The 18,830-nt window shown below is 52.5% G+C and overlaps 1 protein-coding gene across 12 annotated transcripts in view; it reads left to right on the forward strand.

Moving 5' to 3' along the window:
• The window catches only part of PLEKHA6 (pleckstrin homology domain containing A6), a 134,194-nt gene that overhangs the window by 96,179 nt on the left and 19,185 nt on the right, over positions 1–18,830 (forward strand). For 5 of the 12 annotated variants that reach the window (XM_050952283.1, XM_050952286.1, XM_050952280.1 and 2 more), the window contains exons 10-20: positions 316–402; positions 2,150–2,203; positions 2,396–2,449; positions 6,932–7,012; positions 9,628–9,696; positions 11,153–11,233; positions 11,939–12,088; positions 13,498–13,593; positions 15,887–15,998; positions 16,736–16,875; positions 18,062–18,211. In XM_050952283.1, coding sequence (XP_050808240.1) covers positions 316–402; positions 2,150–2,203; positions 2,396–2,449; positions 6,932–7,012; positions 9,628–9,696; positions 11,153–11,233; positions 11,939–12,088; positions 13,498–13,593; positions 15,887–15,998; positions 16,736–16,875; positions 18,062–18,211 — 1,074 coding nt within the window. The remainder of the gene's footprint in view (positions 1–315; positions 403–2,149; positions 2,204–2,395; positions 2,450–6,931; positions 7,013–9,627; positions 9,697–11,152; positions 11,234–11,938; positions 12,089–13,497; positions 13,594–15,886; positions 15,999–16,735; positions 16,876–18,061; positions 18,212–18,830) is intronic. The other 7 variants (XM_050952277.1, XM_050952282.1, XM_050952284.1 and 4 more) reach the window with 5 other exon arrangements.

Raw genomic sequence — 18,830 nt, forward strand, 5'->3', positions numbered from 1 at the left:
AGCTATAACCCCTTTTCCTTTCCTGCCGCCTTCCCCACTAGAAAATCTCCTAAGGAGCGGCCTGGTGGAACTGTCCATAAGGCAAACAACTGGGACCAAGTGAGTTGGGTTCTGCTCCCAGCTCTGCTACTCTGGCTCACTCTATGACCTTGGGCATGCAAGCTCACTGCCTCAGCTTTCCCATCCCTAATATGGGCATAATTTAAACCGAGTGAGCTGAGATCCAACTGCGCAGTGTGAGCAACTGCAGTCAGTTTATGGAGTGGTGTAAACATCTCACATGTCTTGGTGGGGGGGTGTCTCTTCTCTTCTCAGTATGATTATCTGGGTGACAGGAGGCCTGTCCCTGCAGGAATGTATCCCTACAACTACCCAGCGTCCCCTACAGTCCACGACAAAATGGTATGTGCTGTCGGTGTCCGGGTGTTCCATTGCTGACTGTGTCTCTCCCGAGCTGGTGGGAGCTGCTGGAGTCGGGGATAAAGGAAGTGATACTGAGATGCCTGCTTTGCTGGTGTGGGGCTGGAAATTTAGAGCTTCCTGAGATGACCAGTGTGTGTCCAGCCAAGGGGCATGTGTGGCAGCTGGGGTGTATTTCCCTTTCATCCCTATTCATTGCACCGAACGTGCTGTGAGTCCTGCTGCCCTGGATGTGCAAGGAGCATAGCTGGGACTCCGACTAGACTGACTTCTCATCCGCGAGGCGGGAGCAGGGAGGCTGGGGAGTAGGGTGCATCTATTCTTGGAAGACTGAGGAGGAAACCGATCTGCTCTGAGTCCTTTGCAAAGATCTGAAGCGGATGCACAATCTGACATTGGGGGTGTCATCTGGGGCTAGGTCCAGTGAACCCCACATGGAAATCCGCTCCCACATTTCCCCAGTGCACCACCTTTCCCACTGCAGAGTGGCATACCCACTGTGGAGCGGAGGGTGTTGGAAGGGGGCGTGTGTTACCTTAGGGGTACGTGCCTACCCTAGTCCAGGGACTCATCACTATGATGCCCTCAAGGAGTAACAAAGGTGCACAACTACTTGGAAATCCCAGCTCCGGACGTATCCCATCACCTTGCTGTCTGGTTTTCAGCCGGGGGAGTGGGGAAGGGGGGTATGGATGCGAAGGATGGATCGAGCTCTCCTTTTCCTCTTTCTCTTCCGTTCCCCGGTTTTGGCTGCAATAGCTGCTTTGCTTTGCCCAACCAGCCTTAGCTTTTCTTTTTGATTTGGGTATTTTAATAGGTCGGGGGCAGCAGCCAGAATCCACTTGACTGGGCTGGAACCTCCAGTCTGGGACTAAACCGCTCTGTGCCAGGGCCTTGATCTTTCACCCGGGAGAGCAGTGGGTAGACCCCAGACTGGACTTAGATGCCTCACGGAATGGGCCTGAGCCGCACCCCTGCTGCACGTAGCTTCTCCCCCTCACTGCTCCTGTCTTGTGGCCTAGCTATTCACACAGGATTTCATTTTGATCGGTAAATGCATGTGGCTGAGCTGGAAGTGTGTGGATGGAATCCCGGCACCACTGGGCTGATCCAGGAACCACGTCAAAAAGCCCCATTCCCAGCTTCCAGTGCTGTGGGACAAAGGGGCAGTAAAAGCATTGAGCAGTGGGGTGTGGCAGCTAGTTAGGGGAGCTGCTAGCTGTGTCAGCTCCTGTCACTTGGAGCGAGAGCCACCAATGGCAATAATGCAAGACTCCTAGGTGTGTGGAAGCTCCCAGCTACTGCAGACCCAGGCGATAGAATGCGGGCTGTGGGGGAGTTCCTAGCTACTTTGAACCCAGCTTCTCCCTGCAGGAGGTGATCTGGGAATGGGGAAAAAGCATTGCCTGGAGGGGAGCTCCCATTCACTGCAGTCCCAGCCCCACCCAGCGGGAGGCGCTATAGGGAATGGGGCAGGAGCACTGGCTGTGAGGGAGCTCCCAGCAGGAACCCTTGTCAGGAGCACAGAAAGATCTCTTGAAAAGGCTGCTCATGCTAAGCACTCACCACCAGTCTTACTTTCAGAGCCGCTTAGCCACAGGAGGCAGTACTTGGCCTCCCAGCCCGAGAGTGCTTTGCCTTTCTGCAGCCTTCACCTAACTGCTTTGCTTCTTCTTTGTGTGTTTTTTTGTGTTTTCGTTTTTGCCGCATGTCTGTTGGCTCCTGGTAGGATGAACTTTTAGACCTTCAGTTGCAAAGAAACCTAGAATATTTGGACCAGCAGGTAGGCAGAGCTGGCCGCGAATGTCACGCTGCTCATGTCCCCTCCTGCCTCTGTCACTGCGCCATCCCCCCTCTGCCTTCAATACAGTGTCATTCCCTGGCCCTTCCCTGTACATCCATTCTCCAGCCTTTCTTGGCATCATGGCAGCATAAGCCATCTTTGGTTTGCTTCCTCCATTCTTCCCTTCTGCAGGGTCGCCCATCACTTGACTGGACAAATGCCTTCTCTGCGTTAAATGACTGCGAGGTACCACACCAGAGTCAGCGTTGCGATGAATGTGTGTATATTGAATGCCCCTACACGCTGGTGCGAATTAGGAGTAACTTGAGTTGGGTCACTGGAGATTGGCTGGGGCGAGTGGGAGGAGAACGTGGCCCGTCCAGATGTGATTGGATCAGAAAATGGGTGTATTTGTAAATGTAAATTTCACCAGTCTGGGGTCTGGATTCTCCTCGCACACCCATGTGTCACTAGTATAACTGCACTGATTCCAGTGGGCTCATTCCTGATTTGCACCAGCATAAGTGAGAGCAGAAGCTGGCAGCAGCTGACACAGATTATGCTAATGTGGGACCAGATTCCATCCCACTTCACTCGTCCTAGTTCCTTACTCTCCTGGGAACCTGTCCATGGGTGCAGCACGACTCAGTGGAAGGAAGGGGAGCAGAAACTGGCCCTCAGTGTCTCCACCTGCTCTAGGTCACCACTGAATGTGGTTCAGTGAATTCTCCAGGAGCTGTGCATCTGCTTACGTTGGGTCTGACTGAGTGTACGGAGGTGGCAGATCGTGGAGTGCTGGGGGTGGGAGGCAGGTAGTTTTCTGGGATGGGGCAGCAGACTGTTTTCAGAAGGGACAGCCAGGCCCTATGTCCCATCCACTATAGGAAGAGCACTGCCTGATTTGGGTGCTCGTGAAGAGTTCTGGACGGACAGCCTGGGAGAATGAGCCCGCCCTGCCCACAGACCAGGGACGATTTGGCCAGCAATAAGATGTGTGCTGTCCCTGCCAACAGACCTTTGATCTAGTGGGTCAGCCTTCTGGGGGGGAAAGTGGCTTAGCCTATCCTCGACCTCAGAGCTGAGCCACCTGCTCTGAGGGGGAAGGAGCCATGGGAGACGGTGCTTGGAGTCCTTAGTCCAAGCAGCGAGAGATTGTGGGATGAACATGGGGCTCCTGTCACGTCCAGGCTAGGAGTGGACCACTAAACATTTTGCAAAAACCCGAAGAGCATTGCCATATGGCTGGGTGCAAGCATGTGTGTTTGTATGTGCCTGTGCGCATGCGTGTGTGTGTGTGTGTGTGTGTGTGTGTGTGTGAGAGAGAGAGAGAGCGCGCGAGCGAGCGCGCAGGCTCTTGTTTGTGTGTTGTTGAAGAGGGGCAGAAATTGGAGATAATTGTTAAGAAATTCAGGAGCATAAAAACCAGTTCCCTCTCAGAGGTGAGAGACTTGATGCAGGTCTTGGGGAAGCATCATCCGGTTCTGATACAAGAACCATCCTGGACAAGCATCCTCCAGTCTTTGACCTGAGCCAAACCTCCACTGCACACGAGGGTGTTTTTGAGGCAGATTGTAAACTCCACATCATCATCGGAGTAGGGAGGGGAAAGCCTTTTGGGGAACATCTGCAGGAGCGTCCAGATGAAAATTATGGATGAGGCTTGAGATTAAAAAGGGAAAGAAAAAGAAATTCCCCAGGCAAGTGCTGCAGCCTGATGTTTGCCTGCAGAAGCCTGTATTTCAATAGGGAAGCTGCTCCAGAGCCAGAGTCATATATGCCCATCGGTAGAGTACTCCCCGGGGTGTGTCTGGCTGGCTTGGAGCGGAGCCAGACATGAGCAAGGAGAAGGCAGTAAAATAAAAAGCTCTCCAGATTATTTCACAGCCATCAGCAGCAGGGTTTCCTCTCGTGAGTTCTTTGAAAATGCTCCCTCAAAGGCTTTCTGTCTCCTCCTCCTTCCCAACTGACCTTCGGAGAGATTAATCAAGTGTCCCTTTAAAGCACTGTTTACTTCTTCATTTTCTCATTCCCTGTTTGTCTGGGAAGCTGGAACAGAACATCTTAGACATGATCCTCAGCTAGTGTACGCTGATGCAGCGCCATTGGCTTCCACAGCTACGCCCAGTGACATCAGTTGAAGATCTATCCCTTTGTGTGCTAAACTGACCCCTACCCTTGTGTGAGTACTGTGAAAGGAAAGGACAATGGCAAGATTTTATGGTGCAGAATTAAATCTAATTATGGTGTTTGTCTGGTTGTTTGCAAGTAGGGTGACCAGACAGCAAGTGTGAAAAATCGGGAAAGGGGTAGGGGGTAATAGGAGCCTATATAAGTAGAAGACCCAAAAATTGGGACTGTCCCTATAAAACGGGGACATCTGGTCACCCTTATTGCAAGTCCCTTTAAATGCTGTTTACATGTGGATCCCACTCCACTAAAACAAACAAAATCATTAGTGCTATTTATAATTTTGAAAAGAAAATAAGTCCCAGTAGCCAAGCACTCATGACCAACCCTACAATAATAAATTAGCTTGTGCAATCTTCCCACAATACGTGCCTATGTGGTGGGTGAAACACTACACTTGCAAACTGGGGTCTGCCAAGCTTCCAGTTTGCGCAGCCCTGCAATAATGAGCCAGGTTATCCTCGTCCTAGGGAGAGGGGAGGAAACTCAGCTAGATAAGAGATTTCAGTTTTAAATTTCCAAGGGGTTGTTATGAACAACTGTAAGAATGTCGTCTTAAAGAATCTGGGTGCATGTAATTTTGCTTCCTTTTATTCTGTTCAGTGGGACCAACAAGATATCCCCTATCTAGGTGTTGCCAGTATCATTATGGAGGGAGTATTTATTTATTAATATGCTCAGACCAGCAGACAGAGATGGCTCCAGACACCAGCGCAGCAAGCGCATGCCTGGGATGGCAAGCCTTGTGGGGCGGCCTTCCTCCGGTTTCTGTGAGGGCGGCAGTCAGGCAGCCTTCAGTGGCATTTCTGCAGGAGGTCCGCTGGTCCCGTGGTTTCGACAGCAATTTGGGTATGCTGAAGGCGCAGGACCGGCAGATCACCCACAGAAATGCTGCCGAATCCACGTGACCAGCTGTGCTTGGGGTGGCAAAAAACATAGGGCTGCCTCTGCCAGCAGAGGGCAGGTTAGAACCCATTTTTTAATATGTAGATCTGGCATAAATGGCATCTTTGTTTATCTTTTTATTTCAATTAAGACTGGTGATGTTTAATTTTTTTAAAGGAATATGTAGGCTCCTGAGACTCTTGCTCCCCAGATAATAACACTCTTAACGCTCCACAGGCTGAATTTTAGGCCTGAAATTCCTTTCAGCTACTCCGAAATAGTTCCAGCGTTGGGACCTAACTCTTTTGGATTCAGTCGATGTGTGTCAGTGACTGAGTGGTTTCCATGTAGCAGGGTGGAAAGGCTCGTTTCTGCCTCGCACATCTCAACTCTCCTTTCATTCAAGGCCTGTGGAGTATAGCAAACACTGCAACATAGAGCAAACTCCAGCTCCCAGGGCAGGGCGCTTCCTTCTGCAGCGCCACCCAACGTGCCATCTTGCCCCCAGGCAGACCATGGACAGTGAGCGATGGGGTGGGGGAAGTTAGTGACATAGATGTGGTACAATACAGGCTTTCCTTCCCAAGAGACCCCAAAAGATTCCCCATCATTCATGTGCGTTATAACCCTGTGCAGCCTCTCCAGCACTACAGTAATACCGTAGCAGTAGCATAGATGTTAATGGAAACAAAGTGACCAATCCTGAACTTTGGAACTAGAGCCATGGGCTGATGTGAGGTCAGACCCTGCTCCCAAGTCCAGATATAACTGTTCTCTGGGTGCATTCAGCTCAGCAGTGGAGAGAGAACTCCTGGCTCCTTCCTTAGCTCAAAGTTCTTGGAGAGAAAGTCCCTGGGCTCCATCTCTGTTGAGGACCTTAGAGAATCTGTCTTTTCATAGACTCATAGACTCTAGGACTGGAAGGGACCTCGAGAGGTCATCGAGTCCAGTCCCCTGCCCTCATGGCAGGACCAAATACTGTCTAGACCATCCCTAATAGACATTTATCTAACCTACTCTTAAATATCTCCAGAGATGGAGATTCCACAACTTCCCTAGGCTCATGATGTGAGGAATAGCTGCAGGCCATGAAGTCTTGTGGTCTAGGCTCACAGCATGGGGAAGGAAGTACGCCAGCAGCCTCCTGTCTTTGTAGAGTAGATCCAGAAGGCAGGGGAATTTTAGTGACCTTGCAGGACACGTGCCCTTTGGTCTATCCCCCAGGACGGTGGCTGTGCATAGCAGCAATGCGCCTTGGTGCCAGGCTTGCCTCCCTGTGGACAGTAGGGTGGCCTTCTAGATCAGCTCACTTCTGACCAGTGCAAGTTTTCTCCATGTCTCCAGAGTTTTGGCTGGTGCCCAGGCGGGGAGCAGAGCTGGCTGCATAGAAACTGGGCAGCAGTGGCCCAGGGGTTCCAACCCTGCAAGGGGCTGAGCAACTCCTGTGACGTCCCGTTTGCTCCTGGCGCCCGTCGGCTTCCAGCAGAATTGGTGGCGCTCAGCACCTTGCAGCACGAGGCCTGAAGAGCCCTGTCCAAAGCCTCCTTAGCTGATGCAGAAGATCACCCCGTACTATGTCATGAACATTAATGCGGGAACCGAGGGAGAATCCGTGTCACTGCTGACATCTGAAATTTCCTTCCTTGTCTGTCGCAGATGAGTGAGAGCGAAACTTTGATCAGTATGGTGAACAGAATGGTGGAGAACTCCTCCCCTAGGGCCCAGCTGTACATGCAAGTAAGAAATCACAGCAGCTCTGCCATCGACAGTGCCATTCCAGCTGCTTTTGCATGGCAGACCCATAGTGCAGCCTCCTCCCACACGCACAGTTCATTCGGGAATGCGCCACCCCCCATCTCAGTTCATTGCAATGCCTCACCCGCCTGCGATGGCTCCATCACAAGCTTTGCTGGGACATCCATAAGCCATTCCAAAGCCTACTATCTGAAGGGACATGGGAAGTCCTGAGTTCTAATCCCCCTGGCCCATCAACTCCCTGGGGAGCCTTGGGAAAGTCACTTACCCTCTCTCTGCCTTGCAGATCCCATCTGTAAAATGAAGACAATAAATACTTTACATGTCTATGAGGATTAATTAGTTAAAGACTCCACCGCTGCTGGATATGAGGTTTAGACTTTGAGGCAGGCACTTTTTGTTCTCTTTGTACAGCACCTAGCACTGTGGGGTCCTGAGCTATGACTGGGGCTCCGGTGCACAACCATAATACAAATAATAACATCCCAGGGTCTTCATCTCCAAAGCACAGTCCTCTGTCCTTTGAGCTGGAGGAGCAACCCCATTAGCTGGGAGCAGAAATAGACTTTTATCCTTTCTGAACCACCAGAGGTGGGATACGACACGCACAGCAAGCATGTTACTTCTGCACGGTGCTTTGTATACAGGAAGTGCATGTAAGAACTAAGTATTATTATTGTTTCCTCCTGTAATTCCAAACAGCAAATGCACACCTGCCAGGGCCCATTCATAAAAGTCACATCAAGGAAAGCTTAGTGTCACCCATTCGTGTTTTCAAAGCCTCTTTCATAGATCTGCCATCTGTGTTAACTGAAGTCACTTTTGCTGAATGTTTCCAATGTATATTTTCCAGACGTTTGTACAGAACACAGTGGGCTCTTGATGGACATAGCGGTGGTCAGGCAGGACCTTAGGCAGGGCACTGGTCAATGTATGTAGAGCTAGCTCTGCCCTGGACCCCAGGGCTGTCCTGTTCAGCGTAACCTCCTGGTTGTCTCGCTAGGTGGGCTGTTGGGTATTTTGTGCTGTAAGGCACTGATGAAGGGATAGCGTGGGATGGAAAAGTGAAGAAGTTTGTACCCAATGTGTAAATGGAACCATGCCCCTGGCTGGGAAGGAGGGTGCAGTCATGAAGGATTGAGTACAAACCTGGGACTCGAAAGAAGTCCCACCAACTCTCCTGTCCTGCTCTGAGACAGCAGGCTCCCTTGGGCCAAATCCTGCAGCATCCTGAGTTCAGCATCTCACAGGATCAGGACCTATTTGCAGCTGTGGATTTCTTAGACACTGAATTGAAGTCTCCTCACATCCCGTGTGCCACCCTGGGGAATCACCATTACTCTAGTTTTCCAAGGGAAGGAAAAGTTTTTTAGAGTAAATGTTTTCAGAAGTGCCACTGACTTTGGTGCCCCATGTGAGACACCTTAGGCCAGCTTTTCGGAGGTGCTGGGCACCCACCAATCAGTTGAAGTCAGTGGGAACGGTGGGTGCTCAGCACCCTGTGCCAATCAGGCCCATAACATTTCAAGTTGGCCTCCCAAAACATGAGGCACCAAAACGAGTGGCTGTTTTTGAAAATGTTGCGCCTTTATCTCTCTGCCTTAGCTTTCCCATCTGTAAAATGGTTGTAGTAAAAAGCTGGGGAGCTATAATAGGCTCTTCATTTGGGGTGCTTCTAACACCAGCATCTCACTTGAAAGTAAGCCCTCAGTGGGGAGTGTCAGTACAGTGTCCCCCAGGGACTGCACCAGCTGTTTCTTTTGGTGTTGGCCGCTACTCCTTAGCCCACCACTCCGGTGACACTCAGCTTGTCTCAGCCTCCCATGAAAGAGGCACTCAGAGACCTTATTCAGCAATTTCTTCTTCCCCACCCCTCTTGTAAGCTACATGCTGAGTCTTTATCTCCTTTTAAGCACACACGCACCCCAGCACCTTCCCAGATTACAAAGGCAGGCAAGGCCCGGCCTTGAGGAGCCCCCCGTCATCTAGAACAGCTTCGTTCTGAGAAACCGAGGCACAATGTGACAGCAGCTTCGTGCACGGCGGCCCCCACAAAGGCACCACACTGATTTGCACATCCAGCTCCTCTGGCTGTGAATGGAAACGGGGTAACTGCATGGGCAGGTGGCTAATTACCATTGCTCACAAGGCTGTGGCTAACCTGTTTATAAATCCAGGCCCCCGATGTGGTTAAATCATGGAAAGCCTTTGCTGAAGGGGCTAGGAAAGGAGCATTTGTTTGGCAGTTCTCTTGGTTTGCATATGGTGCTTTCTTGGCATCTCCAGGACTAACTGGACACTCAGCAGGCATTTCTAAACCACCATCAGAGCCCAGCTGGACTGGGCTGACTGAGGAATTGGGCGATCCTTCTAATCACTGATGGCCAATGCTCTGCATGTGCACACCCTTCACCTCTCATTATTACCCCCCAGGTATTGTGGGGAAAGAGGACTAGGTTGGTAGGGAAATCGGGGATGGCTGGGCTGGAAATCTTTCTCAGCAAGGGCTCCAGCAGCCACCTCGGCTCTCCCAAGAGGCTTATTGTGATGTGCTCCCAGCAAGAGGGAGCAGCAGTGACTGGTTCCTGTTATTGCAGGTGTCTCCCTTCCCAGAGGCCTACAGAGAGACTCTGCACGCCTGCAAGATAAGCGAGCAAGACACTGATGTAAGAGCCACGCTCTCTGCTTGCTTGTCCGCCCCGCCCTCCTGCTGTCACCCACCCATCCTCCACCCCTCAGCAGCTACGCCTTCTCCTGCCCCTTTCTGCGATGTTATTTATCATTGGACAAACATCCTCTCTCATAGCAGAGCTAGAATGACGCAGACATCATCAGTATCGTTCGCTGTCGCTCACTCATGTGGCTCGCTCATCCTCTCTAGTTCTCAGCTTCTTTTCCACCACATCCCTTCCTCCTGCTATGCGTGTAATTGTGTGTGCATCCTGTCTGCTCAGCTTGTGTGTTACCTGCGTGGGTATTTGCATAGTAAATGTGCCATGGAAGATTGCAGCTTGCTGCAGGTCCCCACTGTGCAGATCCCAAAGGGATTTCCCCTGTGCCCTGCCCACTTGTGACACAGTGACATGGTAAATAGGTAGTGGTCCCTCTCGTTGCTAGAGGGGCTTTGCCCCATATCTGTGACCTGATGAGTGATCCTGGAAATGAAACTCGATTCCTAGGAAACTCAATGGATCCTACTGAATTCTCATTTTCTGTGCTGCCAGATGTGACTGACCCATCTGCTTCTGAGCTGGGGAAAAGAGGAAGGGGCCCACTGAATGGAGGCTAGAAATGAGACACTGTACGGTCTCTGGGCTATAAGCTAGCATCATAGAAGATGTATCTGGTGCGAAACTGCTGTCAGGAGGACTGGAGGGTCAAATCCTCATCCCAATCAAATCACTGGGAGCCACTGACCTGAGTGGGATCAGGATTTGGATCTGTGCCATGCCTTGGTGAAGATACAAACTCGCTGATCTACCATAATGAGCCTTCTCCAACCTTATCTGAGTACCATGGTGTGATGGCAGAACAGACCCTATCGCCCCTCTCCTGACAATTATCCACAGCTGGCTTAGCCTCAGAGCTCTGAGGTCCATAGTAAAAGCCAAGGAAGGGCCTCCACGCTGAAGGGCTCCAGGGGAATGGGGCTGGGAAGAGGTGCAATCCCCATCCCTGTGTGGCTCAGCACCCCCGTTGTGGTGGACTCCCCGCAGTCGGGCTGCAGAGGGACTTCTGCCAAAACTACGACGGGTGGTACATTGGCCAATCAATAATCAGATGTGCAGAGATCATACAGCACCCTGGGCCTAGGGAGATGTGTGGTGTGGGGGAGCCCCAGCCTTCCAGCCTGCCCTGAACAGCCTTAGTTTCCAGCTGATCAAATGCCATTAAAATACCCAGCCCTCTCCATTGTTTGCCCAAAGGCTTTAGTACTTTCGAGACAGGAATGGGGAAGTTTAGCACGCACAAGGCAGTATTGCAGCCCAGAGCCTGGAAGTGGTTGTTACTGGCCAGGCCAGCTTTGTACCTGATCTGATGTCCCTTTACACCTTGGAGCCCAGTGCCCCTTGCTCTTCATGTTCTCCCCCCTGCCCCTTTTCTTTCCTTGCCTGAGGACAGAAGCTGCTGGGAAAACTGTGTGAGCAAAACAAGGTGGTGAGGGAGCAGGACAGGCTGGTGCAGCAGCTCCGAGCAGAGAAGGTGAGTCGCTGATGGAGGGGAATGGAGCAGGCTGGTTCCTACCACCCTGGGGACACCCGGGGCTGGGGCTAGCTGTGCCTTCTGTTGAACATTGCACTTCACCAGTAGCAGGGCTGTAGCTGTTTCCTGGAATCCCTACGCCATCCCCCATGGTGGGTGGATGAAGAACTCACAGGCCTCCCGCCAGGGTGGGTACTTTTGCCTGGGTGATCACACAGCGCTAGCAGCTTTCAATTCTTACCTGGCCCCCATCACGATAGTGACAGAGTGCCTCATATGGTAGTTACGGTCCCCTCCTGATACTGCCTGGCAAGAAGGCAAGTGTTCTGCCCACGTTGCAGATAGGGAACGGAGGCACAGAGAGGCCAAGTGACTTGCTTGAGGTCACAGGGAGACTGTGGCAGGGCTGGGAAATGAACCCAGATCACCTGAGTCCCAGGCCAGTGCCTTAACCCCGCGATGACCAACCTCTCTGCTTACAGGGTTGGGCATTTCTGGCTGCCTGCAGCCCCATCCCCAGGTCAGCCTGATCCACTTACCCGCTGGCATTTCCCCAGGATAGGAGCATGGTTACCCGCAGACCATTCTGCTGCAAAAATGGCCCTTTCAGATGCCAACCTCCGAGCTTGTCAAGCCTGAGCGCTTTGCGCGTACGAGGGGAGGGAGGTGATGAGGGTTTAATGACCATCTTATCCCTACCATTAGGAGAGTCTTGAGAGTGCCCTGATGGGGACCCACCAGGAGCTGGAGATGTTCGGGAGCCAGCCAGCCTACCCTGAGAAGCTGCTGCACAAGAAGGAGTCCCTCCAGAACCAGCTGATCAACATCCGGGTGGAGCTGTCCCAGGCCAGCACGGTAACAGACGCTCTCTAGCTGTCGGTCCATGAGTCTGCTGGGGACCCCTCCTCCTCCTGGGGGTGTCATGGGGACCCAGACTGGCCCAGTGCTTCAATTTCCCCTGTGCCCTGCCCACAAGTGAACCAATGACATGGTAATGGCCAATGGTCCTCAAGTCACTAGAGAGGCCTTGCACTATACCAGTGAGTTGGATGGGGCGCCATATACTTGGGCACTTCCTCACTGTGGGGAGGATGAGATGCAGGAAGAGGCCCATGTTTCCTGGGCCGCAAAGTGCCATGCAGATTTAACTCATGCAGTGCCATGCACCCCCACTATATGCTGCTTCTGAGGGGAGCAGCTGCCCAGCATAGATCCTGGTGTCTGCATGCTGCCCCTGTGGCAGGGCAGCAAGCACGGACCTTGCTTAGCGGCAGCATGAGCTGAGTGGATGGAGCCTGGTTCTGCCAGGAACTGCCTGGGCAGCCTGGCACTGGAGGGGGGAATGTCTCTGCCACCTCAGCCGGGTGGGGATAAATCTCTTCTCCTCTTTCCTTTCCTTTGTCTGGGCATTAAAAAAAAAAAAAAAAAAAGAGGGGGAGGGGTGCAAATCCCATCATCCCACTGTCAACTGAGACATCTTGTACAGGGACAAAAAATATTAACCCCTGCAGCGCCGAGCTGGGGTGCGTGCCAGGGAGCAATATTTTGGGTTCCCACTTGCAGTTTGCATTCCTTGCTTTTCTGCACTCCTGGTTTGCCTTCCAACCCCTGATCCCTAATGGTGCAATATGGTCATCACCAGCTTCTCTTTGCTTCCAGCACGGGCCCTGCCAGCTCCAAAGGAACTCTGGATTAGGGATGGCCACAGGTCCCTGGCTACCCAGGGGCTCATTCAGCACAGACGACACCTGTCACTACATCCTGCCTAATCCACTACTGCCACCATCTCTTCACGGATCCCCTACCGCATTGTCTGCTGTTCCCTGTGAACAAAGCCCCCTACCATTTTCTGTTGCCTTCTCCTAATATGCCCCTTGGCTCACATTCCATTCACAGCCAGGCCTGGTGTTTCCATCAAGCAGCAAAGACAAGGGATGCCTTTCCCTAGGTGGAAATGTACGAAGAGTATGCTTGTCCCTGGAGGGTTGACTTGAGCATCCACTAGGAGAGGGTATGAGCTATGGCCTTGCTGACTGTATCCTAGCTCCATGCTCAGTCCTGTGCTATGACACACAGGCCAGGGCCTCCCTGCTGCCCAAGCTCCTCTTTCTCCAAGGTGGGGATCCCCCTCTTAGCAGCCCATCCTGTCTCTGGCAGGCTGGTGAGGGCTGTGTGCTGGCATCAGGCTGAATATTCCCTATGCCCCCTATGGACACAGACGGACAAGTTGATTTCCTGATGGAAATGTTTGCAAATCCCTACAGGCCTTGGCCAACAGCACCATAGAGTATGAGAACTTGGAGGGCGAGGTGTCAGCCCTGCATGATGACCTGTGGGAACAGCTGAACTTGGACATCCAGGTGAGAGAATGGGACTGTACCCTTTCAGGCCAGTGCTAGTGAATCCAAGCAGCCTGGGATCAGGTGGGGCGCATGGAAATGGAGAGCTCAGCCATTCTGGGCAGCTAGACCAGTTCACTAGGGCCTGATTCTGCTCTAGTGTAAATCAGGAGTGAATCATCCATTGATGACAGTAGAGTTCTCCTCTGTAAAATTGGTGTAAATAAGAGTAAATTCTAGCCCTAAGAGCCCATCACTTGGAGTTTTCTGGTTTCTGTGGGTTTAAGTCATAACTTCAGGACCTGCTTTTCAGAAATCTTCATGTGCAAAAACAAGCCCATGTTTTTTTGTGCATCTAATTTGTGTGCCCAATTATCACAACTAAGCAGGCAGCCACACAAATTGTGCAGAAATTGGCCAGTTAAGTGCACAAGTGGTGGTGCAATTACTGGGATTACATGTACAAGCTCAGTAGCTGCCTGTGCAAATTAGGAACGCAAATACACATGGAGTTTATGCACAGTCATTTGCACACCTGGTTCTGAAAATACAGAGTCAAATTCTCAGTAACCAAGGGTGTAAATCCAGAGTAATTCCATTGAATTCAATACTCATTACTCCATATTTACACTATGTAACATTGAGCAGAATTTGACCTCTAGGTCTTAAAATAACTTGGGATTGACTAATGATATGGGGCTAGATATTCAACTGGGTCTACCCAAAGCAGGGTCAAAGAACACCCCATCCAAAACTATCTTTCTAAAGCCAGCCCAGTAACCAACCTTCCTTCTAGGATGATGTCAGTCATCCTAGACTAAACCCTGCTCCTTTAAAAACTAAGCTCAGTTGGTGTATAACTCTAGGTCAGCTTCTTCAAGCTTGGCCTTTGCCTCTGTATTAAGCAAGCTCTGCCTCTTTGGGTAATTACTCACTCTTCCATTCCAATAATGTATTTACTTGGGGGTCTGTCTGCTTCAGAGATGGAGTCAAGGTAAACTAGGCATCAGCGTCCCTCACTGTAAGGTAGAGGTGGCTGTGCAATAACACTTAGAGTGCCATGCAAATATTACCCAGTCCGTCTTCTCGGCTGCCCCGGCATGTAAGCAGTGTTCTCCCCGGTTGGCCGAGGGGGAAGGCAAGATACAGCGAAAACGCGACTTGCTTAAAACTACTGAGCCAGTCAGTGGCAGAGCTGGGATTAGAGCACAGGAGTTCTGAGTGCCCCAGGACTCACACCACTAGGTGGCACTTCCCGTCTGCTGTTCCGTAACGAAGCTCTCGTTAATACGCTGCTCTTGGGGAAAGGCCCACGGCTACCACGAGGGGATGAATTCACAGGGTAATTGTCACCTGCTGCTATAGAAATGCCCTGGCAGCAACATGAAGGAATCTTTGCAAGATAAACATTGAGGTGGACTTTGGTGGGGATTGAGGTACCTAGCCCTCACTGATTTCAATAGGAGTTAGGTGCCTAAATATCTTTGTGGATTCCACTCTAGCTGTTCATTTTCTGAGCAGGTGACTGATTCTGATGCAGGGTTCTAGTTCAGGCCCCCTATGTCTGTGACACCAGACAGGGGCGGGAGGGGGCAGGGGGAGAGGAGGACAGTAGTCCTGGCCTGCCTTGCCAGTGCCCTGGTGAACAAGCCTATTGTGTACTCCAGCCATGCTGGGGCCAGCTTACCCTGCAAAGCCCTTCGTTATTCAGTCCTTGCTCATGCCACCTTTCAGTGACTTCTGGTGCCACGTCCCTGCGAGTCCCGCTCCTTGCTCAGACACCCTCCTCAGTGGTGGCACTGGGAGCTCCCTCTGAGTGACCCCAGAGTGAAGGCCCCACGGTTTGGCGCTACGGTATTAGTGGGCAGAAGGTGGCGCTGGGTATTTTTACTGTAGAGCGATGAGGACAGGGACACGGGGTCAGTCAGGCCTGGCCTCCATCCAACACTTAAATCGCCTAGCTACTTTGCTCGAGGATGTAAAAAATTCACACCCCTGAAAGAGGTCGTCAAGCCACCCTAAGCCCTGGTGTAGACGCCTCTAGGTGGACGGACAAATTCTCCCTGCTACTGCTTCTCAGAGGGGTAGATTAATTACAGCGACAGGAAAACTTCTTCCATCGCTGTAGCAAGCCCCCATGCTATGGCGACACAGCTGCAGCACCATAGCCAGGCCGCCCTTGTGGCTGTCACATAGACCTCACCACAGAGGGCAGGTTGGCTGGGCCGTGCCACATCTCTATGGCTCAGGGTGGCTGGCTGCCAAGTGCGGCGGCTGCCAGCTGCTCTGACTCGCCGCACCTTGGCCCTTCCAGAACGAAATGCTCAATCGGCAAATCCAGAAGGAGATCTGGCGCATCCAGGACGTGATGGAGGGGCTGCGGAAGAACAACCCCTCCCGGGGCACGGACACTGCCAAACACAGAGGTGAGCACTGACTCCTCCCTACCCAGCATGGGTCTGCCACTCCCTTCCTCTCCTTGGCCTCAGAGCTAGAGGCCGCTGGCTGCCTGGTTGTCTCAATGCACCTATCGTCCTCCCCACTGACACAGTCGTGCTGCTTTGTGTTGGCTCAGAACGTCACATGCGGGCGGTGCTCGGCGGCATTCCAAGCCTGCTCCCAGCTCTGCTACTGTATCACTCTTCTGTGGCTGCAACTGCAGCGGACAGGAGTACTGAGGCTAGCCTAGCTAATGGAGAATCTCAGAAAGCAAGGGGTCTGTGATTTTTTTGAGCAAAAGGATGTGGATTGCAGCCCCAGTTCCACATTAAATGCAGACCTGTTGGCGGCCATGGTATCTGGCAGGATCCCTATGACAGGTACCTCTAGTTTCTGTACTTCACACACACCTGGCCTCTCTAGACATCCCTGCTGGTTCTCTGGTTGTCCTTCTGCTGCTTCTGCCTGAAAGTGTCTGCTGCATGTGCCACTGCCTGGCTCCAGCTTGCTCTGGATAAGTCCAGGAGAGAGAGGAGACCCTGTATAGACCCCTGCACCAGCAGTGACCATCCTAGGCACATTGGCCTGTGGCCTGGCATCGAATGCAGCTCAGAAGCCCCAGGCCCTGCTTCATTGGCCCCTTCCCTGCTGTGCCAGTCCCCCTTGCTCAGTGGGAATGAGCTGCACACTCACTTCCTTTCTCTCCTCTCTTGTTTCTCTGCAGTGGCCGCAGGCCCTTCGGGAACCTACAGCTCCAACAGCCCCGCTAGCCCCTTGAGCTCAGCCAGCCTCACCAGCCCACTGAGCCCTTTCTCCCTGGTGTCAGGCTCACAGGGGTCGCCCACCAAGCAAGGGACAAGCGAGGTGAGTGGAGCTGCTGTTGCATGGGGCTGGAATATGTATGTAGCCCTGGGCAGGAAGTGTCTATGGCTTTTCTTCTCTTGAGATTCTCTTTGCACCAGCAGGTGGCACTCCCGACTTTCTCATCTGATGGCGCGGGAGAACGGCGTGAACCATGGGTTCTAACTAGAGCTGGGATCAGGCTGCACAAGTCAGGGCCAAAGTGGAGGTGGATTTGGACCTGGGGCTTTGGTTTGGCCCATTGGGAAGATTGGGGGAGGGTGGGACGTGCACATTTTGGGTGCAGACTTGGGTCTGGATACCCTGAAGTCCTGGGGCATGGAGAACCAGGGTTTTAGTTCAGCCCATTGTAAAATTGGGGCCATTTGCAAACTTTGGACTGGGACCTGGGTTCCTGCTTTGAACACCGAAGGGGACGGATGCTTAGACCTGGCCACTGGGCTTGAGCCCAGCTCTAGTGAACCCTAGAGCTACATAAAACCCATCGGTTTCCATTACTTGGGTTTTCCCAGACATTCCTGTTGTTCTCTGCTCTCCTAGTTTGGGCTTGAGTCTGGCTTTCGTCAGAGCCCATCAGACAAAGCCACAACAGTGGCTAGATACCCCAGTGTTGGGCACGTTGAACATTTCCTAGGTAGAGAGGGAGAAACTCAGACCGAAGCCAGAGAGTTATGCTCCTCTCTTTGGGTCAGCTAGTTTTGTGGGGCTTCTCATTCGCTGCTGTCTGCCCAGCTGGTGCCAAAGAATCACTGTGATGCGGAACCAAAGGGCACCCAGCCTCAGAATACGGGAAGAATATGGGAAGAATGGCCAGGGCTGGGTGAGTGGACCCGCTGTGTCCTTTCTCTGGGGGGTTCACTCACAGCAGCAGGTAGGGTTTCACTGCCTGGCTCCCATTGGCGCAAACACATGATGGGCAGGTAAGTGGTCCCAATGTTGATAGCTGTCACGTAGCAGGGGCTACTGGATGGGTGGGTCTGGGCCCTAGGCTGTTGGGGTGAGTCGGAATTGCTGGGTCCCAGAGCGAGTGCTCAACCTGGAGGGGTGGGACCAGCAGTACTGTCTGGGCTCCAGCTCCCCTCACCCTGGGCTCAGTGCCTCTGTCTGTCTCTTGCTAACTGTCTTTTTCCTTCCCGTTCTCTGTTTCTCTGCTGTTGCACCTAACACTCTGGCTTCCTCTCTGCCCCAGGAACCAGGCCCGCCTCGACCTCCCCTGCCCAAATCGTATATCCCTCTGGAGTCTCCTCCGACTGTTCCTCCGCTCCCTAGCGAGAGCCGCTTCTGGCCATACCCTAACTCCCCTTCCTGGCAGCAAAGCGGCGAGGTGAAGAAGGGACAGGTATCCAAGCACCTTCAGAGCGGACCTCGGCATCCAGCGGCACGCAGTATCCCCATCTCCCATGAGGATAGCTGGGAGGGGGCAAAGCAGAGCTGACGCTCTCCCTACAGCTGTAAACGCTGGGGAGATATGGGGAGCAAGCTGCCCCCAGGGAACAGACAGGGAGGGGCTTAGCTCTGTGACTGCCCTCAGCCAAGCTGGAGAAGCATGGCACACCCTGGGCATCCAGACCCCCAGCACAGGCAGGGGCTTTCAGAGCCTGAGCCCTTTCTCCAGTCAGGCCCTGTCAAACGGGAAATACTCTAGATTCATGTGGGCATTTTAAGGTGGGCACTGTAACTCGAATCCCTCCCCCTTTGGGGAGTTTAGTGAGCTCTGCCCCCTTAATGGCTTATTGGCTGGCAGCATTGTCTAATGAATAGGGCACTGGCCTGGACCCAGGTTCTGTTCCCAGCTGTGCCACTGACCTCACTCTGCCTCAGTTTCCCCATCTGTCCAATGGGGGTAATGATGCCCTCCTTTGAGATCAGTGTATAGTGCCGCTCGCTATGCAAGAGCAGAGTATTTTTATTGTCCATGGAAATCAATGGTCCATAAAACTTTTCCCAGAGAATGCACT

The sequence above is a fragment of the Gopherus flavomarginatus genome, chromosome 5, assembly GCF_025201925.1.
Source record: "Gopherus flavomarginatus isolate rGopFla2 chromosome 5, rGopFla2.mat.asm, whole genome shotgun sequence".
NCBI lineage: Eukaryota > Metazoa > Chordata > Testudines > Testudinidae > Gopherus > Gopherus flavomarginatus.